The 27,772-nt window shown below is 37.6% G+C and overlaps 1 protein-coding gene across 4 annotated transcripts in view; it reads left to right on the top strand.

Annotated features, from left to right (window-relative positions):
* The window catches only part of LOC136266006 (coiled-coil and C2 domain-containing protein 2A-like), a 73,927-nt gene that overhangs the window by 16,990 nt on the left and 29,165 nt on the right, over positions 1-27,772 (top strand). For all 4 annotated transcript variants that reach the window (XR_010705860.1, XM_066060957.1, XM_066060958.1 and 1 more), the window contains exons 13-21: positions 409-474; positions 1,302-1,376; positions 1,778-1,849; positions 2,024-2,084; positions 2,146-2,197; positions 22,888-22,953; positions 23,170-23,227; positions 25,326-25,418; positions 25,770-25,857. Coding sequence is in view for 3 of the 4 variants with exons in the window: in XM_066060957.1 (XP_065917029.1) it covers positions 409-474; positions 1,302-1,376; positions 1,778-1,849; positions 2,024-2,084; positions 2,146-2,197; positions 22,888-22,953; positions 23,170-23,227; positions 25,326-25,418; positions 25,770-25,857 (631 nt within the window). In the remaining variant the exon portion in view is untranslated. The remainder of the gene's footprint in view (positions 1-408; positions 475-1,301; positions 1,377-1,777; positions 1,850-2,023; positions 2,085-2,145; positions 2,198-22,887; positions 22,954-23,169; positions 23,228-25,325; positions 25,419-25,769; positions 25,858-27,772) is intronic.

The following is a 27,772-nucleotide window of genomic DNA, read 5'->3' as shown; positions in this document are numbered from 1 at the left end:
GAGGCATTGCTTACTTTACTAGTTTGCATGACAGTGTGTATGTGATTTGAGTGACTTTAGTTCATTATGGGTTGTGCTAGTGGCTGGCTCTGTGTAATTTATGTACATACAGTGTGTACAGTAGTACCTCTTGTGTTGTTTGAATGCAGTGCTATAAAGCCCTATTGAGAGATTTACAGTGTATGTATTTATGTAAAGTAGATACTTCATATACAAAAGTACACAAGTGCAACTATGTGCTTCTCCTTGATGACCCTGTAATGGAATGAATGTCATCCAAATGTAATGTAGTAGTAGTGTAGTGTCATGTATGTAATGTAACTGAAGTGCCTCAATTGTGTAACTGTAACTGAAGTGAGTACTTCTATACCTAGATGCATAGTATGATGTCTTTTTTATTAATTTTAGGCACACCAGACAATTGAAAAATACAGAAGAAGCAATTGATTATAGATTAGTGAAGACCATCTTTAGGTATTGTCTTTTATCAAAGGAACCAGATGTATTTACTGTATGCATGTACTGTATGTATAACTACGTATGTTACATTGAAAATTTGTTGATTGGGTGGCAAGAAATTTTGGCGGGATATAACTTTTGGTGAATCCATAAATAATCTGAATGGCAAAAAAACTTTGATGATTCGCTGTATTTCATCACATGTTACTGCACATTGCATATAACTAACGACAGCTAGAAATATACATTGGTAGAAGAAAACCAATCAAAGGACAATTCACCAAATGTTTTACATATACACCACTGTATATACCACAAATGTTTTAATTATACAGTAGTAGGTAGCCTGCATCCATAAAATTCATTTACACCCCCTGTATAGTAGTACATTCATTTGGTAGTCAATTGTAGTAGAGTGGGGTAAAGCAGACACCTATGTGCCATGTTAATCATAATTTGTTTAAAAAGGAGATAGTTCAATTACTCTAATAGAACATACCGTATAGCCTAAATATTTCGAGGGGCAAATATTTCGAGGTTGAGCAATGTTGCTAAAAATAAAATCTTTGTGGATTTGCAAACATTCCCAAAATGTATTAGACTATATGGAGGTCTAAATATTTCAAGGCTAAAATTTTTGCTGATAACCCCCAAAACCGTGAAATCAAAATTTCCCCCTCGAAATATTTAGGCTATACGGTAATAAAATACTCTAATAATGGAGCAGTCACTCTTAAAGAGATCATAATCAAGATTGATGCTCTTAAAAGTTGGTGTAGTGATACCAACCTTATTGTGTTTTATATACAGTGTCTAATTTAGTACCAGACTTTTGTTTTTAGAACATGGAGAGAATTAAAAGCAATCAGGGAAACACAGGGTTACACAAGCGTACCTGGTGAACTAATTGTACACAGGTAAACTTAACGTACATGTATCATATTGTTTGTTTATGGCTGTATATCATGGACACTGATGTCCTGATCTACAAAATGTTTTGACACATTAGCAGTCCTACTACATATCTTAATGACATCTCAGATAGTCTGTGTTTTAAAAATTGTCTGTTAATTACACTGTATGTGCAGTTTGAGGCAGCTTTGTATGAATATACTCTTCTTATATAGTATTGGGCACCCCATGTGTTTTTGTGTGATGCACATTGATTAGGGATCATAGAAATAAGGAAAAGTAATGAACAAGGGAGGTCACCTGCACTTACAAGTGCAACTGTACTTTGTGGGCACTGATGGTTAAAGTACTGATATTAACATCATTGTTGTAAATGTTGTCATATCTCTAAAAATCACTTGAATAGACAAGATGTTGATGCAGTTGACAATGAGATGCAATGGCAAAGAGCTATTGAAGAAGAAGTGCAAGAGGCAAAGTATGTTTGTGTTACAAGACATTAAACAAGCTATAGTGCATTGGGAAAAACCTGTGCACTGTAAAAATATTTTAAAATCTTTCATTCAAATGTTTGAAATTTTATTCATCAAAACTTTTACCGGAAGCAATAAAGTGCCTATGTTATGTACTACCTATCTCTTGTCTTCTATAGAGAGGAGTTCCATTATTGGAAACGTAACAAAAAGCCAGACCAAAGCACAAGCCAGTTGAATGTAAGCAAACTATTAGATGGTGGTCATAAACAAATAGTACATTATTTATTTATTCCCACAGGATGAAGATTTACACAGTGAAGATAGTAATATCACCTCTGGGCATTCACCTGGTATGCTGTGTACTTACATTTTCATATGTGTTCATTAATTAACCCTTGAGGCACCGAGGGTTACTGTAGTTGTCATGTGTGGCTCTGTGTGAATGTGTCTGTTACCACTTTCATACTTCATTCATACGTTAAAAATTTAGGCTTCTCTTGATAAGTTGAACAATTGAAACATGTGGATTGTTCTGCGAGTGCTTTATTCAAAAGTTATGGTGATATTTGCTTACCCTTCCTCGCTTCTTGAGTGTACAAAAGTGATAGTAATACATTCTTTTCAACCATAGTAGTGTATTACACTGTACATACTCCACTGATTCAGATGAGGGATCGACAAAACCAGGGACGAGATTCAAAATCTTTAAGATTTCTAGTGAGATTTCAAGATTTCCATAAGGTCTTAATTGTCCTGATGATCTACAACATTCAAGCCAGATCCCTTGGATTTAGACTAGAAACTTCTTGGCTCTATAAATTAACAAGCCTGCATGGATCATATGTTTGGTAACCCTATATACACCTGTAGTAAAAATAGAGTGCACAAAACAAACAGCAGCAAATAGTGTAGTAACTTAATTTTCGTGTGGCAACACATGGACCTTAGTCCCGCTAGGCACTAGCCTTTTATAACAAATTGGAGCGCCAAACAAGCAGCAGCGAATACAGTAGGTGCTGCTTGGTGGGTGGTGCTTTTTGGCAAGGTGGTGCTTTTTGGCAAGGTGGTGCTTTTTATATCTGGTTTGTGTACTAATCGAGATGATAATTGTGCCCCTGCTATAGAAACAGGACAAAGCAGCAGAGCTGATCCATGTGTTGTCACCTGGAGATATATTAGTACAGTACATTCATATGTTTACAATATCCCCAAGGGTTTTTCACGATACAATAGTGCTTCATTTAACCTGTCTATCTGTACCATGTCGCACGGCCAGTAAAGCAGAAACGCGTGCCACAGACAATAAATGACATGACCACTATACATGAGGATTTTACAGGAACGAACATTGTCAAATTCGGCCTTCCTGTAACTCACCCATCACTTACGCTATCCCTCTGAAACTCTAGAGTTGAACTCATCGTGTCACTAGTAACTACCACACAAGCAGTGAAGCAAATCCATGCCAATTGTTTCGTGATCAAGATTTCCAACATCAAAGGGGATGTTTCGTTGTTTTTATTTTATTTTATCGCATGCGGTTAGATGCAACCGCAGGTGTATGCCTTGCATTCCTTTGTGGATTCCGAATGTTGATTGCCCTGCTATCGCTTCAGTACTCTCTCAATCGCCTCAAGATTCACATCATTGATTTCACCGTACATCATTACCCTACAGTCGTAATTTCAGCACCAAATGAAGTTTCAGTCATCCTCAGTCAAACTAGAGGGCAAATATAAAACCCATATTGTTGTTTTCCACAATACTCACTTGGCATGTGGGGAAATGTGTCTTCAAACTGTTCTAAAAGTTTCGTTGAGATTGAAACATGTGTTTTCGAGAATGGCTAGTTTGAAATTTGAATTTAGTCACCCCCATGTAATTTGCTCTCTGTAAGAATCTAACTCGGAATTTAAAGAATGACGCAGAGCACAACTGTGGTCACTGGGTATTGATGAACTGGCGCTGTGTGTAGTTAATCAGTACATGTAGCCACAAAGAAGTGTGCTACCATAGATTATACTGTAGTCTATAATCTATGGTGCGGTATTTGCTATTTTTGTTGGAATGTACTTTTGATTTGGGAAAATAACAGGATTCAGCTTTAATGAGTTATGAGGGAGAATACATTTTTGGGTGATGTTTGTGGGGGTTAATTTAACTTTTTTTCCTCAACATTTCTTAGGCCTAACTGGTTTGCCTCGAAGATATTCAGATTTTCCTGATAGTTTCGCTGGGTGGAATTTTATAAGTTCTGTGGGATCCGTTATAGAAATAACGGATACCATCGTTCGATTTGAAATTAGTCGTCCCCACGTAATTTACTCTCTAAGGGCGCGGCTTAAAGAATGACACAGAGCACAACTGTGGTTACTAGTTGTTGACACAAGCTGTGAGTAATTAGCACATGTACATGTAGGTAGCCTAAATGATAATTTACAATTGTCACCATGCATTTTATAGCACCCCCACACAAAATTACGCATGTAATTACAACATACAGAGGACATATGAATACCAAACAGTTTTCACAACAATAATGTAAGAATTATACAATAATGACTGTGATATTATAATAACTGCTATGAAAGTATTCTCCAGTGGCCGCCATGGTAGCAAGTCTCACACGACGGCATGTACTGTACTGTATATTCATCCAAACACAATGGGAGTAAGTGCAATGACAACAAGTTGGTATGACTCCATTTGTAGAATCCAGATGAGTGGGTGTGGCTCCAGTATGTCTAAACAGTTAACAAACATTTCTGTTATAAATATGTGCTAGAGTTGCAATATAATAGTGTAGTATTTAACTACAACAATGCATAGTCTCCATTGCATCACTGTCAAATGACACTAAGTCGAGGATATTGTTGCATCTCTAGTATGCACACTCCATCAGTACAACCTGTCTTAATGGCCACCAGTATAGAAAGACAACCTCTCTGGAAAAGCCAATTCCAAATTGAGAATTTTTGAACTGCTACCTGCTTTTGAGTGAAGGTGGCAATAAACAAGTTCCACCGTAATTTATACACGTGATCCTGTATATTCTGTCAGTGGATGAGATCCACCTGGCCAGGACAAAATGTGACCCTAATGTCCTGGATGATCCATACTCAACCCACTTATGACCCAGTGGCACAATGGAACTGAGTATTTATAGAGAATACAATTACATTTATTTCTAAGATGTGTGGACACTTTACAACACATTACAAAATGTGCATACAAGACATGCTACGTACTGTTTTAGCATTTCAAGTCACCACATTATGCACGGACCAGTCAACAATGCTTCATAGTGCCCATCAGTAAACCTGAAGAAGAAAAGTTACAAAAATGAAAGTTCACATAAGTTCAGTGAAACCTCATTAATAGGGCCAGCTCTGGGATCAAAAAATTTGGCCTAAAGAATAAGGTGGCCTTATTAATGAGACATAAAGTACTGCATAGCTATATTTGGGGCCTACTAGAGGTGGCCAATATAACGAGGTGGTCTTATTAAAGAGGTGGCCGCTAAGTGAGGTTTAATTGTGCATCATGAACCACGATAGTGGGTTCATAATAGGGATCGCCCATGTTTTTTGCAAAAATCCTAATAGTACACACACCTAAAAAAAGCGTCCTTCAACTCAAAACAACCCTCTGGTGGTTCTTTGCAATGAGTATAGGTCCACTAGTAAGTATCGAGTGAAAAGGAAACGGTATGTGTATTTCAGACAAAACTGAAATATGCCCGTTTGTTCACCATGAACCACGATAGTGGGTTCATAATAGGGATCGCCCTTGTTTTTTGCAAAAATCCTAATAGTACGCACACCTAAAAACCACCTTGAAAAGCATCCTTCAACTCAAAACAACCCTCTGGTGGTTCTTTGCAATGAGTATAAGTCCACTAGTAAGTATCAAGTGAAAAGGAAACAGTATGTATATTTCAGACAAAACTGAAATATGCCTGTTTTTTCATATTATTATTCATAATATTATATCTAGGACCGCGTCACATACAACCAAGTACATACACAAACGTGACAGCCCCCTGGTGAGGCTATTAGGTGGTGAAGGCACGATCCCCAAATCAACTCAATATGTCACAGTAGTGACAGATACAACACAATAGTGGCATCGTAACTAAAGGCCACCAGTAGCTAAGTGCCAGTCCATGGTGTGGTAATGGCACAGTGATGTGTACACAGTATATGTAATTATGTATACAAAACGTACATCGCTCTTCAGTTGGCCGTCTATCAACCACTAATATTGATCTGGCCTACTGCGAGGGTCGCTTGGATTCTGGCGGCCTTGTTTGATTGCTGGTATTTCCAGCTGTCCAGCACTTTAACACCTAGTGCTGGGGGTGGTGGCAAGGGCAGACCATCTAGCTTGGGAAGAAAAAAAAGGCCTCTCGCTCTCCTGAAGTCACTTCACGGACATTCGCTAATCTTCTCCTTCGCGCAATCTGTAATTAAGCAAGGGTGTGTTACTGGGCGTTATATAGAATTACACATGTGGTCAAGTCATCAGCACGAACGGGCACAATGATTATACGTTTGTGCCTTCATTCACAGGTGAATCGATGTTAGTTTATGTCTCTAGGCCTCGTAGTTTTCTCAAACATTAATTATTTATTTATTATTTATGACATAATTTTAACCGCGTTTCGTATTATTCTTAGTACTTGATTGTATAATTATTATTATTCTTTCACAGGGATAGCCTCGGGGATAGCAACGTTTACAAGGAAAATCCTGGGATAAAAAATAGCAAGGCTTGCTGAATGGATCATTGTGCGTGTCCATGACCTATTTTTGATTTCGTTTTCGGATGGACCCAAACCAGGCCGCTTATTCTTGCCAAAACGCCATTACGCTCGAGAAGCCATACAAGACCACACTCAAAGTTAGATTTTTTGGTGTGCGCTGCTTTCTGTCTTTATTAAACTCAGTATAGGCCAGGAAGCTTAATCTGGGCTGATGACTTTGTTGCAAGGTGGTTTTTTCGCTTCATGATTATTGTACATGGGCGGGTTATCCAGATTAAATACTCTAATAGAGCAGTCATGTAAATACTCTAATAATGTGGTCAAGTGTATAACAACAATCCTTGCACTGAATTTGATAGCTATTAAAGGCACCAGTAATGTAAATTGCAGCTCATATTGGGAGACTCTCAGTCTTTATGCACATTGCAATTTGATCAGTTTCATGTTTGTACTGAAACGTTGACAGCGTTACTATGCAGAATGCAAAATTACACTATTCACCACAGTTTACCTTATCAATCAAAAAAATCCATGTTAATTTGTACACATGATATTGTAATCAATAGAGTGAGAAGATATTGCTGAGGAGATGATATGTTCCAACAACTTGCAGCAAACACTAGTTAATGATATAGGTCTATAGTTCGATGGATTAGTACACGGGCCTTTCTTGTATACTGGTGTTACATATGCGTTCACCCTGATGTATAATGTAGTCAAGTGTATAACAGCAATCCTTGCACTGAATTTGACAGCTATTAAAGGCACCAATAATGTAAATTGTAGCTCATATTAGGAGACTCTCAGTCTGTATGCACATTGCAATTTGATCAGTTTCTTGTGTGTACTGAAATGTTGACAGTGTTACTATGTAGAATGCAAAATTACACTATTCACAACAGTCTTCTTCATAATCCATTACTGAATTAATAAAAAGTACACAAACTAGATGAATTAAAAAATTGGAAATTTTAAAATAGAAATAGGGATCGCTCATAAAAGCCACAAAACAAGAAGGGATTGCTGGGGTGGTAATGTAAACCATAAATCCCTATTTTGACTCACTTCAAAATGACAGAGCATGTAAGTAAAGATTTATGACAGAGAGTCAAAATAGGGATTTGTGGTTTACATTACCACCCCAGTGATCCCTTTTTGTTTTGTTGCTTTTTTCAGCGATCCCTATTCCTATTTTAAAATTTCCAATTTTTTTTTATTCATCTTATTATTACATGTCCTAGGACCGCGTCACATACAACCAAGTACATACACCAACGTTGTAACCTACCCATTGGGCAAGTATAAACAGTGCAGAGCTTATGATAAGAATTCTCTGTTGTCCTGCCACAATGTCCTGACAAACCAAAATCGGCCGGACAATTGCCAAAATTGACTGGACATGAGATGAATGCCCAACATATCTACTGTAGCATAGCAAATAAACATTATAGTGGTAAGACATCACATGCCTTACTGCAGCTGTTATGTGGTTAAAGTACACCAGTGGGTTGGCAATGGTACATTTATGGTCACTCCCTTGGGTTGTAAGAATGTATACTATCTCCTGGCAACCAACTGAATGTTATTGTTGATAGCATGCCAGCTCAGCCCTTAGGCTCCTTCTTTATGCTTTGATGGGACACTGTGTCCGGACAAATTGCATTATGGTCAGACATCTATGCAATTTGACCGGATTTTGTCCGGTGTCCGGACGTTATCATAAGCTCTGCAGTGCCATAGACAGCACTCAGAGCAGTGTGTGTGTGTGTGTGTGTGTGTGTGTGTGTGTGTGTGTGTGTGTGTGTGTGTGTGTGTGTGTGTGTGTGTGTGTGTGTGTGTGTGTGTGTGTGTGTGTGTGTGTGTGTGTGTGTGTGTGTGTGTGTGTACCGGTGGAAATGATACATATGCATACGTACACAGGCAAGGGAGTTTAACTGGTATCAGAAAACCACAATACTAAAACACAACCTACACAAAAACCAAGTTAAGTTAGCTATATTGAAAGTAGCTATATATTGTAGGTGTGACGTGTCTCTGAAGATGACTCAGCAGTGAAGTGAATCTATGCAGAACAAGGGACATGGTGAAGGCACAATTAACAATTGATCCCAATCAAGCCAATATGGCACAACAGACTCTATTGTAACTAGAGGCCACTGGTGATGTGCCAGTATATCAGCCGCAGTGTGGCATTGGCACAGTGATCACAGTCTATAATATTATGCATATAGCCATGCACAACAAACAGGAGATAGTTACACATTGTTGTATATGCAGCACTGCATTGGCTTCTTGTTTAGCTGTTACAGACTCACAGTATAGAGTAGTAGTTAAGCCGAGTGGAAAATAATTCCTGCCGCTAGCAAGCCAGATGAAGGATGAAGATGTATAATACAACTACTGGTACAAGTATTACATTACTCAGTACCTTGTTGTTCCAGCTTGTTGTTTACGAGCGCATCAGCTGTTTGTTCACTGCATGATGCCTGGAGCGCATATCCTGCATATAAAATACACAGTTACAAACATTTAAACATACTTGTAATGTTGTTGTTTACATGTAAGGTGGCCTCTGGCTCTGTTGTAGTGACTCGCAGATATTTACTAATCTTCTCCTTCGAGCAATCTGTAATTAAACAAGGCCGTTGCTATTCGTACGGGCACGTACGAATAACCCACGTGCTATTAGTACGGTCACGTACGAATAGCTCACGTGCTATTTGTACGGTCACGTACGAATAGCTATGAAATCACCTTGTGCCATTTGTACGGCAGTCCGTATGAATAGCAAAAAAGCTATTTATACGATAGCACCGCATACGAATAGCTTACATCAGCATGCTATTTGTACAATCACGTAACTAAGGTGTAACTACAAATTTCCAAAAAGCTATTTATCAGCAATGGTCAGCTGCCTCTTCAGTGACAGAGATTGACATACAGTGAAATAAAGAGGGATATGAAGAGACGCAAACAATTATACAACATAGCTAAAAGAACCAAATCTAGTAATGACTGGAATGCCTATCGCAAGATTAAAAACTCTATAATAGAAAGATTAAAGTAGCACACAATAATTATTTCAATAGAATGTTTGACAACTCATTTAATGGAAATCGTAGACAATTTTGGAAGTATATTAGAGCAAAATGTAAGGACTACCATAATATCTCCACCCTAATTGTAGATGGTGATTCTATCTCAGATACAAAGAGTAAAGCCAATGCATTAAACAACTATTTTGAGTCAGTCTTCACTAAGGAAAACTTATCAAATATCCCTTCCATGAATGGATGCAACAACCCTGTGAATACTATGCCAAGCATTACATTTTCAGTGGCTGGTATCCAACATCAAATATCCCTATTAGATACCAACAAAGCCAGTGGGTAGTGTTGCACCGATATCCAAATTAGCCGATTATTCCGATAACCGATATTAAGCAACAGAATTAGCCGATACCGATAACCGATCCGATATTCACTAATAACACTAACACTCATCCTCATCATTATTAAATGGCTCATATTAGTGACATAACCATTGATATACAGCTCATTCTAGGCTAAAATGTAAAGTTAGATGTATACCACAAGTAAAAGTTACTCATGGTAAACAGGTTTTAAGTACATTTTACTACTGCTATGCAGTTGAGACAAGTGGCTGGTACTACATAGAAACCTAAAAACCTCAGTTTATTGTTGGACATGGTCTAAACCCTGACAGTTTATTATGGGAGTTTATTATGGGCATGGCTTGTAGTCACCGCTAAACCATTAACACATAACTTAATTAAAATGCCAAATAACTTATGTCTAGCCTCCCCCACATCATTATACTACATAGCGCAGTGGAGATTAACATCGACCTTGATTTAATCAAAACCGATTAATCGGCTGATAGCCAATATCGGCCCGATACCGATTATTGAACCGATTATCGGTGCAACACTACCAGTGGGCCAGACAACATTCATCTATATATCTTGAAGAATTGTGCAAACGAAATATCTCCTATACTGCAAGTTATATTCACTCAATCACTAGACACAGGTATACTACAGTACCTTCTGATTGGCTCATGGCCAATGCATGTCCGGTTTTCAAGAAAGGAAACCGTACCAGTACTGCAAACTACCGACCAATATCATTGACTTCTGTATGCTCTAAAACTATGGAACATATTATATATCATTCCATAATGAATCATTTAAACTCTAACAACATTCTCATTGATACCCAGCATGGCTTCAGATCCCAGCACTCTTGTGTTACCCAACTTATTTCACTGATAGAAGACTTGTCATATGCTCTAGACCAACAGAAACAAACCGATGTCATTCTCCTTGACTTCGCTAAAGCATTTGATAGTGTCCCATATCAAAGACTATTAGTTAAATTAAGACACTATGATATCAACGATCACATCTGTCAGTGGGTCAATACTTGGCTGACCAGAAGGTCACAGCAAGTAGCTTTGAACGGTACTTTTTCTGACTCGATAGCTGTTCACTCAGGAGTCCCTCAAGGGACGGTCCTCGGCCCTTTGATGTTTCTTCTATACATTAATGACATGTAACAGAACATGTAAATTCGCCACTACGGTTATTTGCTGATGACTGTTTACTTTACAGAATTATCACCACCAAGGAGGTTGCCATTCAACTTCAGCATGATCTTGATCAACTACACGAATGGGCAACTAAGTGGCAATTAAGATTCAATGTAACCAAATGTACTATTATGCGGTTTACCAGATCATTATCACCAATCATTTTCAACTACAAGCTAAACAATCACAACTTGGGTACATCAAACCAATACTCCTACCTTGGTGTTATATTGGATAACAAACTATCATGGTCTCCACATATTAGTAATCTAATCCAAAACAGCCCAGCTGTAAAAAAAAGTGTGCAGCCTTCTGAAAGGCTATGGTGAAAAAAGATGTGAAATCCAAAGTGGCGGCCAAGAAATGGCTGTGATGGTAGGTTAATGGTAAAAATTTTAATAACGACAATTCAGGTGAATTTTTGTCAGCGGGACAAAAATTCACCTGAATTGTCGTTATTAAAATTTTTACCATTAACCTACCATCACAGCCATTTCTTGGCTGCCACCTTGGATTTCACATCTTTTTTCAGCATGGCCTTTCTGAGGGCCGCACACTTTTTTTTACAGCTTGGCTGTTTTGGATTAGATTTCATTTCTTTTTGTATTTGTATACCCCAAAGCCAGCCTATGGCCAGCTTTGGGACTTTTTTAACCTACGTTTTTTTTTCTTTACCACAGGAAGAAGAAAAGATGAAGTAGATGTACTTTAAATATTTTATCAGTAAATGTACAAATTATATATATATTGATTACAGAAATCTCCATGGTGGTTTCCTTGTAACTGAACACTCTACAAGGTGACTTCTTCTAGATGCTCTCTCTACAGGGTAAATTGTTTGTAGCTGAACGATCTACAAGGTAACTTCTTCTAGCTGATCTCTCTACAGGGTGATTTGAATTCTGTACAGGTGATTTGTTTGCAGCTGAGCTCTTTACAGAATGGTTTCTTTGTAGCTGAGCTCTCTGAAAGGTAACTTCTTCTAACCTATCTTTCTACAGGGCAATTTGTTTGTGGGTGAATTTTCTACAGGGTGATTTCTTTGCAGCTGAACTCTCTACATGGTGGTTTCTTTGTAGCTGAACTCTCTACAAGGTAATTTCTTCTAGCTGATCTCTCTACAGGGAGATTTGTGTGTAGCTGAACTATCTACAAGGTAACTTCTTTTAGCTGATCTCTCTACAGAGTGATTTGTTTGTAGCTGAATTCTATACAGGTGATTTGTTTGCAGCTGAGCTCTTTACAAAATGGTTTCTTTGTAGCTGAACTCTCTACAAGGTAACTTCTTCTAACTGATCTTTCTACAGGGTGATTTGTTTGTAGCTGAACTATCTACAAGGTAATTTCTTCTAGCTGATCTCTCTACAGGGTGATTTGTTTGTAGCTGAATTCTGTACAGGTGATTTGTTTGCAGCTGAGCTCTTTACAGAATGGTTTCTTTGTAGCTGAACTCTCTACAAGGTCTAGCTGATGTCTCTACAAGGTCACTAGTTTGTAGCTGAACTCTCTACATGGTGGTTTCTTTGTACTGAACTTTCTACAAGGTGACTTCTTCTAGCTGATTTTTCTATAGGGTGATTTGTTTGTAGCTGAACTCTCTACAAGGTAACTTCTTCTAGCTGATCTCTCTACAGGGAGATTTGTTTGTAGCTGAACTCTCTACAGGTGATTTTTTTGCAGCTGAACTCTCTACATGATGGTTTCTTTGTAGCTGAACTCTCTACAAGGTAACTTCTTCCAGCTGATCTCTCCTCAGGGTGATTTGTTTGTAGTTGAACTCTCTACAAGGTAACTTCTTCTAGCTGATCTCTCTACAGGGAGATTTGTTTGTAGCTGAACTCTCTACAGGTGATTTGTTTGAAGCTGAACTCTCTAAATGATGGTTTCTTTGTAGCTGAGCTCTCTACAAGTTAACTTCTTCTAGCTGATCTCTCTACAGGGTGATTTGTTTGTATCTGAACTATCTACAAGATAACTTCTTCTAGCTGATCTCTCTACAGGGTGATTTGTTTGTATCTGAACTATCTACAAGATAACTTCTTCTAGCTGATCTCTCTACAGGGTGATTTGTTTGTAGCTGAATTCTGTATAGGTGATTTGTTTGCAGCTGAGCTATTTACAGAATGGTTTCTTTGTAGCTGAACTCTCTACAAGGTAACTTCTCCTAGCTGATGTCTTTACAGGGTCACTAGTTTGTAGCTGAATTCTTTACATGGTGGTTTCTTTGTAACTGAACTCTCTACAAGGTAACTTCTTCTAGCTGATCTTTCTACAGGGTGATTTGTTTGTAGCTGAATTCTGTACAGGTGATTTGTTTGCAGCTGAGCTCTTTAAAGAATGTTTTCTTTGTAGCTGAACTCTCTACAAGGTAATTTCTTCTAGCTGATGTCTCTACAAGGTCACTAGTTTGTAGCTGAGCTCTCTACATGGTGGTTTCTTTGTAACTGAACTCTCTACAAGGTGACTTCTTCTAGCTGATCTTTCTACAAGGTGATTTGTTTGAAGCTGAACTCTCTACAAGGTAACTTCTTCTAGCTGATCTCTCTACAGGGAGATTTGTTTGTAGCTGAACTCTCTCTATAGGTGATTTGTTTGCAGCTGAACTCTCTACATGATGGTTTCTTTGTAGCTGAGCTCTCTACAAGGTAACTTCTTCTAGCTGATCTCTCTACAGGGAGATTTGTTTGTAGCTGAACTCTCTACATGATGGTTTCTTTGTAGCTGAATTCTCTGCAAGGTAACTTCTTCTATTGATCTCTCTACAGGGCGATTTGTTTGTAGCTGAACTCTCTACATGGTGGTTTCTTTGTAGCTGAACTCTACAAGGTGATTTCTTCTAGCTGAACTATCTTTTTCCATAGTTGCATGAACTCCATACAAGGTAATTTCTTCTAGCTGATCTCTCTACAGGGTGACTTGTGTGTAGATGATCTCTATGCAGATTTCTTGTTTCTAGTTGATCCCTTGATTTCTCTTCAGGGTGACTGCTCTATTAGAATGACTGCTCTATTAGAATATCTCGATCTCGCACTTGTTGCACCAAGTTGGATTTCGTGTTATAACTCCGTGGCTTTAAGTCTGATTCTTCTACACCATTGTCAAAGCATTACCCCAAGCGGTTTATCTGGTAGGCGTGGCAAGTAGTCGTTTTTATTAGCTAATCTCGATTGCATAATTGTTACACACTGTTGGTTTTTCGTTGTATCTTCCTGGTTTTTAGCTCGATTTCTTTCAAACCACAAAAGGTTTGAGGTTCAATAGTTAACCTATTCACCCACCGATTTTCAGCTTCTTCCCATAAGCGGTTTACCCTGTAGGCGTGACAACATATTGGTGTTATTTTTCGTGAATAATCGATCATAACTCTTTTCCTGTTTATCATATCCTAGCCAAAGTTGGTACAGAGATGCGCCTTTATACCCCCCTTCTGTGTGCCAAATTTCAAGACAATCGGATATAGCGTTTGCGTTTTATAGCAGTTTTTGTGTAAGTGTGCGAAAAGAGGAAGAAAAATAAGAAGAAAAAAAACGAAGAAGCAACGCCAATTTTTGAAGTTGCATATCTCGAGAATGCTTGAAGCGATTTCGCTCAAATTTGGAATGTGGAGTGCTGAAGGTGGAGGGAGTGTCCACAACAAAAATCGTCTTGTTTCATCAAGGCAGCACAGAGCTACGGAGGTGCGAAAATTGTGTTTTCTTTCTTCCTGTCAATATACTCACGGGTGTTACGCGCCGGCTTCTTGGGCCGCACGACACACTACTGTGTGTCTTGATATAGCTGCTAAGGCCAATAGAACATAAACTTCTTGAAACGCAATCTGAGTTGCTGCTCGTCTAACATCAAAGCAACAGCCTACCTTACGATAGTACGACCGTCAATGGAATACGCTGCAGTCATCTGGGACCCATACCACCATAACAATATTCAACAGCTAGAGAAAGTAAAGCGTAGGGCAGCTAGATGGGTCCTAAATGATTTCAATCGATTCAGTTCAGTTACAGCTACAGGTGTATGTTACAGCATCTTTCTTGGCCAAGCCTTCAGCTGAGACATAAAATATCCAGATTACAAACGCTTTTCAAAATTATACATCAAGATTATTCACTGTCAATTCCTCCTCATTTTATTTCAATGACAAGATCCACCAGACTATATCACCAGTGTTGGGAGTAACGTGTAAGTAACGCTTTACGTAATATTATTACTTTTGTGGTAACTAAGTAATATAACGAAATACGCTATAAAAATGGGTTTGAAAACTGTTTCAGCCCAAACCGGGCCGTTTCCTCTTGCCAAAATGCCATTACGCTTGAGAAGCCATACAAGATCACACTTAAAGTTAGGTTTTTTGGTGTGCACTGCTTGTGGCTAATAGAATCTGTCTTTATTAAACTCAGTATAGGCCAGGAAGCTTAATCTGGGCTGATGACTTTGTTGCAAGGTGGTTTTTCGCTCCGTGATTATTGTACGTGTGCGGGTGATCAAATACTCTAATAGAGTAGTCACTTAAATACTCTAATAATGCAGTCAAGTGTATAACTACAATCCTTGCACTGAATTTGACAGCTATTAAAGGCACCAGTAATGTGCTCATATTAGGAGACTCTCAGTCTGTATGCACATTACAATTTGATCAGTTTCATGTTTGTACTGAAACGTTGACAGCGTTACTATGCAGAATGCAAAATTACACTATTCACCAGTCTTCATTATCAATCCAAGAAATCCATTTTAATTTGTACACATGATGTTGTAGTCAATAGCATGAGAAAATATTGCTGAGGAGATGATATGTTCCAACAACTTGCAGCAAATACTATTCAATAATATAGGCCTATAGTTTGATGGATTAGTACACGGGCCTTTCTTGTATACTGGTGTTACATATGCCCTCTTCCAGTCTGAAGGGAGTTCATCCTGATGTATAATGCAGTCAAGTGTAAAGCAACAATCCTTGCACTGAATTTGACAGCTATTTAAGGTACCAGTAATGTAAAATGTAGCTCATATTAGGAGACTCTCAGCCTGTATGCACATTGCAATTTGATCAGTTTCTTGTATGTACTGAAATGTTGATGGTGTTATTATGCAGAATACAAAAATTACACTATTCACAACAGTCTTCTTCATAATCCATTACTGGATTAATAAAAATTTTAAAATGGGAATAGGGATTGTTGAAAAAAGCCACGAAACAAGAAGGGATCGTTGGGGTGGTAATGTAAACCACAAATCCCTATTTTGACTCACTTCAAAATTACAGAGCATGTAACTAAAGATTTATGACAGAGACTCAAAATAGGGATTTGTGGTTTACATTACCACCCCAGCGATCCCTTCTTGTTTGGTGGCTTTTTTCAGCGATCCCTATTCCCATTTTAAAATTTCCAATTTTTTATTCATCTAGTACAGTTAAGTTGAGTTAACAATGGTGAACAATATTAATGGTTATGAAACCTTACTCAGGTCACTTCTTGTGTCAGATTGCTCTGTACACAAAATGACACATCAGGGTAGATGGATGATAATGTGACTTAAATACTCATGATGTGTCACTGCTAGGCAGTATCTGATATGGCTACCATATACATGGCACTGCCGAAGCACAACATCGCACTTGCTCGCACACACAATTTTGCTCAACATTTTAAAAATTGATGCATGGCAACTGTTTCACTCGCAAGACTGTGTGGCAGTTGTTTCCCTACTGTACAAGTGGCCACCAAGACAGGTCCACTGTGGAACTTAAATACTCATGATGTGTCACTGATAGTCAGTATCTGATATGGCTACCATATACATGGCACTGCTGAAGCACAACATCGCACTTGCTTGCACACACAATTTTGCTCAAGATTTTAAAAATTGATAATTAAGGGGCATGGCAACTGTTTCACTCACAAGACTGTGTGGCAGCTGTTTCAAGTGGCCATCAAGACAGGTCCACTGTGGATGAAAGCCTGGTATCATATATTTGGTATTTCATGTGTTGAAGGCATTCCAGGGCTTCTGGTAGTCTCAAATCTCACCACAGTTTAACTCAGGCAGTGGTTTGGTCACCACTAAACCACTGGAATGCTGTGTTATGTTCGTCTTTTGCTTGGCTACTATAGAGTAGAACTGAAACGGATATTCTTGAAAAATATATATCCTATGGATAATGACTTCATCACTTTCTTCATCAGGAGCTTATAATGACCAAAAGTGAAAATTTTTACACTTTGGGCTGACAGCCAACTTCCTACGTCTGAAGCAGTGCCTTTGGTGCTCTAACAGATTGGCTGCCCCCTTGCTGCCAGCACTCACTCTCTCGTATGCTGTCACACACTAAATCCATCTCTATAGCCAGCATGCTTCTTACCATTTTAAGGCCGCAAAATGCAGCCACCTCCTTAATAAGCTAGGTCAGAAAATTTTGTCTCTACCTGAATAATGACCAGTTTTCACTGTGCTATTAGTGATTAGTGATTAGTGATCATGGAGGACTATTTATTAAGATACTAAGATATACAAACGCTACAACCTCTAAATATAGTAGTAAAATTTTTACCCTGGTCCAATGTCTAATAATCGTGAGAGACTCTACTGTACAAATATATGTTTTATCATGGTATGCACTAATCGCCTTTTTGCAATTAAGTTTTACAACACAAATACATGTATAGTTAAACTAACCAATTGTGTCTCAGTGGCACTAAATCTCTTCACCACGAAAAAGCGAGGCAACAGCCTCGCAAAGATCACAGCCTATTCTGGTGCGCTAATTAGTAATATAAATTTTAAAGGCATTTATTTACAACAGGACATAATTACGCGCCCCTCTATTGTCTCTGTACATAGTTGCCTTTTCTCTACTGTTCTCATTTCATTTCACAAGAGCTCCTATTGATATGGGCAGGGGCATGGCTTCTCTGCTTGAATTAGTCAATGCTTTAAGTAGATCAAGATACTCTAATAGAGCAGTCAATTACTCTAATAGAACAGTCACGTTTCTACAAGTACTGTATTTTTATATTGTAAAGTCTGTAAGTAGCTAGTAATTTAAACTATATAATCCAATGCTAGGCAGAAGTTGTAACTATGTTGTTGTAACTATGCTGTAATATTTATTGCTGTGTTACAGCTGCTTTGTGACTGCTGTATTAGAGTATCTTGATTGTTTTAATGCAGTACAAGATGAAAGGCAAAGTGTTACTAAGGGTTTTTACTAGTTAAAATGGGTGTTAGTTGAATGCAGTTGCATGCCACTAAAATTACTGTACAGTTGTATGTTAATATTCTGTCACTGTAGTCTGGGTTTTCTGTCATAACCATGGAAACTCACCTACTGTTATCAAGAGTGTATGCTTATTCTAACAAAAAGTATTGAAATCCCATCCAAAAACAGCTTATAGCTGTAAAATAAGTGCACGTCCAAAGTTAACTGCGACGAAAAGTAATGATATCATAATGCAGCCATGTGCGAGGTGTGCAAGTTGTAAATTAATATTAGCTAATCAGATAATACAATATTATTGTTAAAGTGTTAATGAGAATATGTGATGGTGCTAGTTTTTATGTGTGTGAGCATCTTCATAAATGCCACACAAGCTTGATTCTCAATAAAACAATGTGTATAGATTCTCTGATAGCAATAAATAGTTTGAGTTTGGCCGCCTTTCCTTTTTTCATACAGTATGATTGCCGTATACAGGAAAGGCGGCCAAACTCAAACTATTTGTTGCTATCAGAGAATCTATACACATTGCTTTATTGAGAATCAAATTTGTGTGGCATTTATGAAGATGTTCACAGACTTAAAAACTATCAGCATAACATAGTTCTCATTAACACTTTAACAATAATATTGTATTATCTGATTAGCTAATTCAAGACTAGTTTGCACCGATAATCGGTATCATCGGGCTGATATTGGCTACTAGCGGCGGTTATTGGCTACTAGCCGATTGATCGGTTTTGATTAAATCAAGGCCGATGTTAATCTCCACTGCGCTGTGTAGTATAATGATGTGGGGGAGGCTAGACATAAGCTATTTGACATTTTAATCAAGTTACAGTATGTGTTAATGGTTTAGCGGTGACTACAAGCCATGCCCATAATAAACTGTCAGGGTTTAGGCCATGCCCAACAATAAACAAACTGAGGTTTTTAGGTTTCTATGTAGTACCAGCCACTTGTCTCAACTGTATAGCAGTAGTAAAATGTACTTAAAACCTGTTTACCATGAGTAACTTTTACTTGTGGTATACATCTAACTTTACATTTTAGCCTAGAATGAGCTGTATATCAATGGTTATGTCACTAATATGAGCCATTTAATAATGATGAGGATGAATGTTAGTGTTATTAGTGAATATCGGATCGGTTATCGGTATCGGCTAATTCTGTTGTTTAATATCAGTTATGGGAATAATTGGCTAATTTGGATATCGGTGCAACACTAATCAAGATGCACGATAGTGTGTCGTGCGGCCCAAGAAGTTGGCGCGCCACACCGTGGGTATATTGACAGGAAGAAAAAAATGTCATTTTCACACCTTTGTATCTTGGTGATACCTTATCCGATTGGAACCAAATTTGCTGTAGAGTTGCCCGCCAGCTAGGGGAGTCCACATTCCAAATTTGAAGGAAATTGCTTAAGCCATTTCCAAGATATGAGCAGTCAACGTTTCAGTTTTTTTTCTTTGTTTCTTTTTTTTCTTCTTATTCTTCTTCGTGTTTTTGCACACTTGCAAAAATTGCTATAAAATGCAAATACGTACTCCGATCACCTTGAAATTTGGCACACAGAGAGGCAGTCCAAAGGCGAATCCTATTAACAAATTTGGTGCAAATCCGATGAACGGTTAAGGATTTATGACCAATTATTTGCGTAAAACAAGATCGATTTGTTGTCACGCCTACAGGGTAAATCGCTTCATGGAATGAGTTGAAAATCGTTTTGTGGATAGATCAACTATTGTAGGAGTGCCTTTTGGTGGTTTGAAAGCAATCGAAATCAAGATCATGAAGATAATGTAACCGAAGGTGTGTAATAATTGCGCGATCGAGATTCATGAATAAAAATACCAATGGTTTTCATGCCTACCAGGCAAACCGCATAGAGCAGTGAGCTGAAAATGGGAATGTAGTTGGAACAGTCATCAGAGAAAGTCCTTGCAGTAGTACAGAAGAATCGGAGTACAAACCACTGAGTTATGATTCCAAAGCCAACTCCGTGTAGCAAATGCGAGATCGAGATACTCTAATAAAACATTCACTCTAATACAGCATTCAGCTAGTTCATGACTTACTATTACATTGCAAGTTATACTGTAGGGAGTTCAGCAGCAACCAGTTAAGATTGTAGACAGTTCAGCTACAAGAAAGTCACCCTGTAGAGAGTTCAGGTACAAATAATTATATTGCTGTATAATTATTACAAGTCACACTGAAGAGAGTTCAGCTATCAACCAGTCATGCATCCTGTAGAGAGTTCAGCTACAAACAATTCACTCTGTAGAGAATTGTGCTACAAAGAAGTCTTCATGCAGAGAGTTTAACAACCAAAATCCACCCTGTAAAGAGTTCAGCTTTATTAATTATAACAAGTTACTCTTTAGAGAGATCAGCTAGAAACAAGAGTGAACTCAGCTAAAAAATGTCACCTTGTAGAGAGTTCAGCTACAAACTAATCACCCTGCAAAGAGTTCTGCTACAAACAAATCACACTGTAGAGAGATCAGCTAGAAGAAGCCACCTTGTAGAGAGTTTAGCTACAAAGGAACCATCATGTAAAGAGTTCAGCTGCAAATAAATCACTGTGTAGAGAGTTCGGCTACAAACAAATCACCCTGTAGAGAGATCAGCCCGAAGAGATCACCTTGTAGAGAGTTCAGCTACAAAGAAACCATCATGTAAAGAGTTCAGCTGCAAACAAGTCACCTTTAGAGAGTTCAGCTAGAAACAAATCACCCTGTAGAGAGATCAGCTAGAAACAAGTCATCCAGAGTTCAGCTAGAAACAATTCATCCTGTAGAGAAATCAGCTACACTGTACATGTACATGTAGAAGGATCACCTTGTAGATAGTTTAACTACAAGCAAATCACCCTGCAGATAGTTCAGCTACAAAAAGTCACCCTGTAGAGAGATCAGCTAGAAGGAGTTACCTTGTAGAGAGTTCAGCTACAAAGAAACCACCATGTAGAGAGTTCAGCTGCGAACAAACCACCCAGAAGAGAATCCAGCTACAAAGAAACCAACATGTAGAGAGTTCAGCTACAAACAAGTCGTCCTGTAGAGAGTTCAGCTACTGTGTAAACAAGTTACCCTGTATAAAGATCGGCTACATTTCAAGTCACCCAGTGGAGAGATCAGCTGCAAACAAGTTATCTGTAGGGAATAATTGATATGTAATAAATATATGTATGATATATAATTTGTACATTTACTGATAAAATCAGAAATAGTTAAATATTCTTCATCTTTTTCTTCTTCCTGTGGTAAAGAAAAAAAGATAGGTTAAAAAAGCCCCAAAGCCGGCCATAGGCCGGCTTTAGGGTATACAAATACAAAAAGAAGTGAAATCTAATCCAAAACAGCCAAGCTGTAAAAAAAGAGTGCGACCCTGAGAAAGGCTATGGCAAAAAAAATGTGAAATCCAAGGTGGCAGCCATTTCTTGGCTGCCATCTTTGATTTCGCATCTTTTTTCGCCATAGATTTTCTCAAGCGGCACAAATTTCACCTGAATTGTCGTTATTAAAATTTTTACCATTAACCTATCATCACAGTCATTTCTTGGCTGCCACCTTGGATTTCACATCTTTGTTTTGCCATAGCCTTTCTCAGGGCCGCACTTTTTTTTACAGCTTGGCTGTTTTGGATTAGATTAATTTTACAACTTGCACACCTTGCACATGGCTGCATTATGATATCATTACTTTTTATCGTAGTTAACTTGGACGTGCACTTTTTTTACAGCTATAAGCTGTTTTTGGATGGGATTAATATTTACATATTATGAAATATTTGCTAAAGTAGTCGATTTTTGCTGATGCCAGACTCATACATGTATGTGCACATGCATGTACATTGTAATTACAGTAGTTTTGTAAAATTCTTTTACCTTGTAAATAAAAATTAAACGTTTGTGAGCATATTTTTATGTGTTAATGACTGCATTTTACCTGTCCTGTTGTTACAGTATAGTTGTGTACATACAGTACCACTCACAAATGCAATGTCGTCTTGTGAGTATGCGAGAAATTAAAAAGCTAATTAAAGGGTGTGGCATCCATTTTGCTCACAAGTATTCATTCCAAACAAGACGGGATGAATACTAACATGTAAAATTGGTGCCATGCCCTTTGTATAGGAAGTATTTTAAGTGCTCACACTCTTGTGAGACAATGTTGCATTTGAGCGGTACGTACCGTATATGTTGTACCAGCTGTTTAGCAGCACTGCAACTGAAAGGCTGCTAGCGGGCATGACAGCTTTACTTTGAACGGTGTGTTTGGGTTTAACCAGTGCTGGCAAGTGCTATGAAGGTAACTACATGAACCCTACTGTTAAGTACTACCATTCATAATAATGTTTATAATTGTGACCTGGGGTTTACACATGGTTGTAGTATGTGTACAATATACTAATTAGAAGTTTAATTTGTAACTGTTTTGTAGATTTTAATGAGAGAGCTGCCAGGGAACAAATCACAACTTATTACAAGCAAAACAAATGGAAACCAGGTGTTTACTTTTTGTGTATGAGTACGACCATAAAAATACTATATGTATTTATCTTCAAAATTGGTTACTATTCCTTTGGTACTGTACATAGCAAAATACATAATGTATGCATAATATTTAAGCAATTTTAATGTTCAGTGCTCAGTTATCTTTGGAAGCCTACCCTTGTCTTTAGATGCTGAATGTATATAATGTGATGCTTGTTCTTTTGTTTAGGGGAATCAAGACTAATACCCAAACTAAAGTACTGTATTATAACAACTGAGTGTTCAAGGTACAGTAAGCACAAGCTAACTTCATAACTACCATAGATTGGGAACACTTCTTGATTGCTTTGGTCAAATTACGGGATTTTTTTTTACTTGGATGAATTTTCTACATTACAGTATGCTTTTTCCTCCACTTCAGCTGTGCCCGCAAAAGTGTTACAAACATTTTTTGTTTGAAAATATTCCTAAGTAACAACTCCAGCTGCTTAAAATTAGCCTAAAAAGGTATTAAGAATATATTTTGTAAATAAAATTACCTAAATATTTTACTGTTTCTGATCTTGTAAATGTGCACACAGCAATCTAGTTTCTACTACACCACTATGGGCACTTGTACAAATAGTTGTCTTGTATGCTCTATTCGTATTCTATGAACCCAGCATAAAAAGGTCCCATAGGACTTGGTACAGTATAGGAGGAAGAAAAGTAGCCTACCGAGTCCTATGGGGGATTTTCTATGCTGGAATTAGCAGAGTAGGCATAAGCATACAAAATATGTAATACAAGTAAAGGTGAACCAGTGCACCATCGTGGTGTAGCTAGATTGCTGTATGCATATCTTCAAGAGCATCTGAGCTGCAGTGGTAGGATTAATTGTGTGAGAGATCTGTTAAATGAGTGAGACAACTTTGCCACTACCTCTCTTCTTTCAAAAATGTAACACATTGAATGTATTGTCCAAATGAAATTTCTCTATATCATTGGGAAATTTGAATAACTTGCATTTTGAAAATGAGTTTTTGTAATTTATCAGGTATACAAGTGTCAATGATTACATCTTAGAAATGGTAATCAAGGTGGAAAGTATAAAATGAAGTTCAATTATTTATTTTCTACTAGTTGTACACTGTACATATATCATCAGAGGAGGTTGGACACTCATACGTGAGCGCATACATTTTGTATTGAAAGTTTAACCAAGCATTCACGAAAGTTTTCACAAATACCATTCGAGAGTGCACTTCAAGTTTATTCTATTCAGCCGGTCAACCCTATTCAACCCCACTACTCCAGGCACGTAAATCGTTCTTGAAATCTACGGGGATTGCGTGTGTAAGCATTTGCTGGGTGGAATCCATGTGTAATTCTATAGGGACGCCTTATGTACGTGTATTTTAGCACAATAATTGTCGAAGAAAGCAATGTGCATGCTAACAAAGTCTCCCGGGGTAATGAAAAAGAAGAGCGGACACCGCTAGCTTGGCCTCACAGACAATTGAAAAGAGAATTAGAAACTCGCACACCCGTCTTGCAATAAGAATTTGCTGTTCAGTTTAAGAAGCACAAGGTAATGTGGTGTGGATATTGCTAGACATTTCTTCTATCACTTACTCCTCGTCACATATTAGAAATATGCAATTAACAGTAATAAATTTCAGAAGCGCTTATATCATGTCCAAACTCCTCTGGTACATGTATACTGGAAGGCGAACACATACAAATTACGACATACGTAGCTACCATAGGTCTTAGACCCTAAAAAAAAATCATGTAATAATATATTCTGATCTAAGTGAAATAGTTACAGTAGACTACCTAGAAGGGCTGGAAAAACCGTTCAATTTTCAGACTGTTTGGATTCTGGCCAAATTAAACACCATGTTTGGTGGTTGGATGTATTTGGAACCTAGCTACAAAGATGGGGAAGTAGTTAAACAAACTAAAGCCAGATGGGCCTTTATCAAAATCTCTGCTTAGCTCAATGACCAAGTAGAAATTTCGATTGTACATGATCAATGCAACCAGTGTCACCTCCATTAACTAGTGGAATTAAATTACTGTATCTAAGGTGCAGTGTGGTATAGAAGGTATATGATTCTTACAGTACTTACTGTATATAATCATAAAAGATCCAAACTGAAAATACACTTCCATAGCCATCTCTTGATTTAGAATATTGTTTTTCCTATCTGAAACTTTGGTAACCCATTTCTTGAACCTTTAGATTATTGGTACTGGGGCAATAAAAAGAAATTCAGTAATGGTAGGAGCGAACTACAGTATGCAGTGTTTTGCTGCAGTGGTCATGTATAATGTTTGTGTAATTGGAAGATACTATGCTATTACTAAAGTACTAATATAGCCTGTATCTTAATTTTTTAGAGAAGAGCACCATCGACTTGAAGAATTATCCAAGTTAAAATACAAGATCAGGCTTCTTATTAATGATACAGTTGTGTCTGAGACAAAGGAAAGGTACTTAATCAAGAGAGAGTTGTTGTTCATAAAAATCATGAAGTTGATCTCACATTAGTGTAAATGACTTATATAAAGCAGGCATCAATTGTTTATCTACAAAATGAATTTAATAGTTTAGGAACTGAATTTTCAATCCATCCTTGAAATTCTTGCTGAATGCTATATTTTGTCACACAAGAAATTTAGGTACAGTACATACAGTATTTTGAGCTTTCAAACTTCTCCACTTGCGGTTTATGTGAACAGATGTATTTACAAAACTAGCTTGTTTACTTTTAGTTCTGATGCAGACTCCACTTTTTGCTCTAATGCACTGCATCAATTGTAACATTTTGGTGTACATTATAGGATGTTGGAGAAAACTGATTTCTCTGTAGTTTATGGAGAACCATTTGAAATCAAATTAACATATATTCCTGAGATTATTACACTACAGGTTAGATGCATGCATACAGTACTTTACAGTATTATTAAAAGTACAAAAAAAAATTTAAGAATTAAGTGATCAAAGAAATAAAGAGTAGTGAATAAGTGGAACAAGGGAGGTCACCTACACATATGTACTAGTGGACATTATAAATCCCTAATTCAGTTATGGGTATGTACTGAATTAGGAATTAAATGTCCGCTAGTAACTATCACATATGAAATAGCTAAGTGGCTTGAGCTGTATACACCTCATTTTCAGCTTTGTTCAGCCATTACACAGCATTACAAACAAAGAACACTACAAGAAGGACCTCTGCAATCAAACCAATCACAACAGAAAACTCACACAATTCTCCGTTGCAAATGTAGGGAAGCCATCATGCGATATTAGACACCTTGCACTGTCAACAAAGGTAAATGGGACACAAAGGAGGATACAGGTAAGCATGCATTGTACGTACTACAGTGCCTGATGACAGTTGAAAGGCTAGAGGCTAAATGACACAGATCGTATGACCACCATATTATGCCACATTAACAAACTCACTGAAGGCATGTGCCTTTTGGAGTTCCGGCAAGTGTCTTTCGTCTGCTTTCCTTTACTCTTCAATCATGCATGCTGGTACGGAACAAAAGGGTTAATTTTCCATATCAGTACCTTCTGTATTAGACGCCACAAATTAATTAAAGTAGTGCTCATGCAGGTATTTACAAAAAAACAACAAGATCATGTGTGTAACATTTCTAATTGCCAAAAGTAGCCTAAAAGATACTATTTACTACCACACCCTTTACTACAAAGACACTTACAAATTGTCTGATGACTGAAAACTGATGCGGTACGAGTTCATGAAATGAATGCTCCAAACAAGATGACAAGACAGCACTTTAAAGTTAAAGCACTGCTACAATATGAAAATAAAAGTACTCAGGCATGGTCTCGAGCCTATTATAGCATGTATTAGTCTCCCATGCCCTTGTACTTTTATTTCCATATTATACGTGCAGCGATGCTTTAACTAGTATGTATTGCGTATTCATCATACATTGAGGTCATGATATGTATCAGTACGAAATTAGGTTATAATGATATATCGTGTATCATGACCGTACTACATTTTAATAACTGACATTCTCATGAATCAAATTATTGTATGTTGTAGATGCTGTTTTTTACACTTAAATAATTGTTTAGCATTTTGGAAAAGAAAAGGGGTCTTGTTATTGCCCAAAAAGTAACAAACACCTATGTTTATATTCCACTTTGTATTGTGTGATGTATCTCTGTATCTTGGAGACAATATACCCCTGTATCAATACACCCAAATACTGTTATCGTTGCAACTCTAGTAGACAGTTGGTAGACACTGTACCTGCCCAATATGACCAGCTGAACCAGTGACGATTGAGGACATGTCCCTTAATGATCTAACTGTACTTATAGCGACTGATCATTATATCTTATTGGTAGCATGGTGAAAAACAAGACATGCTACTGTACTACCAAACCTCTTAAATAGCGCTTAATCGAGATACTCTCATAAAGCAGTCACCAATTGAGATGCTCTAATAAGGCAGTCACCCTAATACAAGTTACAGCAGCAATGTTTGATATAACAAAAGACTATAGTATGTACAAGTTGAGCTGGATCCTGAAAAACAGCTAAAAATTAAAAGTGGATTTTTTCTCAACAGACTTAACATTTCAGCCAACCAGATGATTAGTGGTAACAGCAAAGGCGTCAACAACAGACAAGTACGACTTGGCTCCATAACAAGTTTGGGAAAGGGCTGTAATTGACACTGCACTTTTATGGTTTTCCATAGGTAATGTATGGTGAAAATTTTGATTAGCCATAAATATTATGTCAGACATTTGAACGAAAAGATTTCAAAATATTTTTAGCAGGCCAAGCAGTATT

Source organism: Dysidea avara, chromosome 9 (assembly GCF_963678975.1).
Source record: "Dysidea avara chromosome 9, odDysAvar1.4, whole genome shotgun sequence".
NCBI lineage: Eukaryota > Metazoa > Porifera > Demospongiae > Dictyoceratida > Dysideidae > Dysidea > Dysidea avara.
Note: the sequence above shows the minus strand (reverse complement) of the source record. Positions and strands in the feature narration are given on the sequence as shown.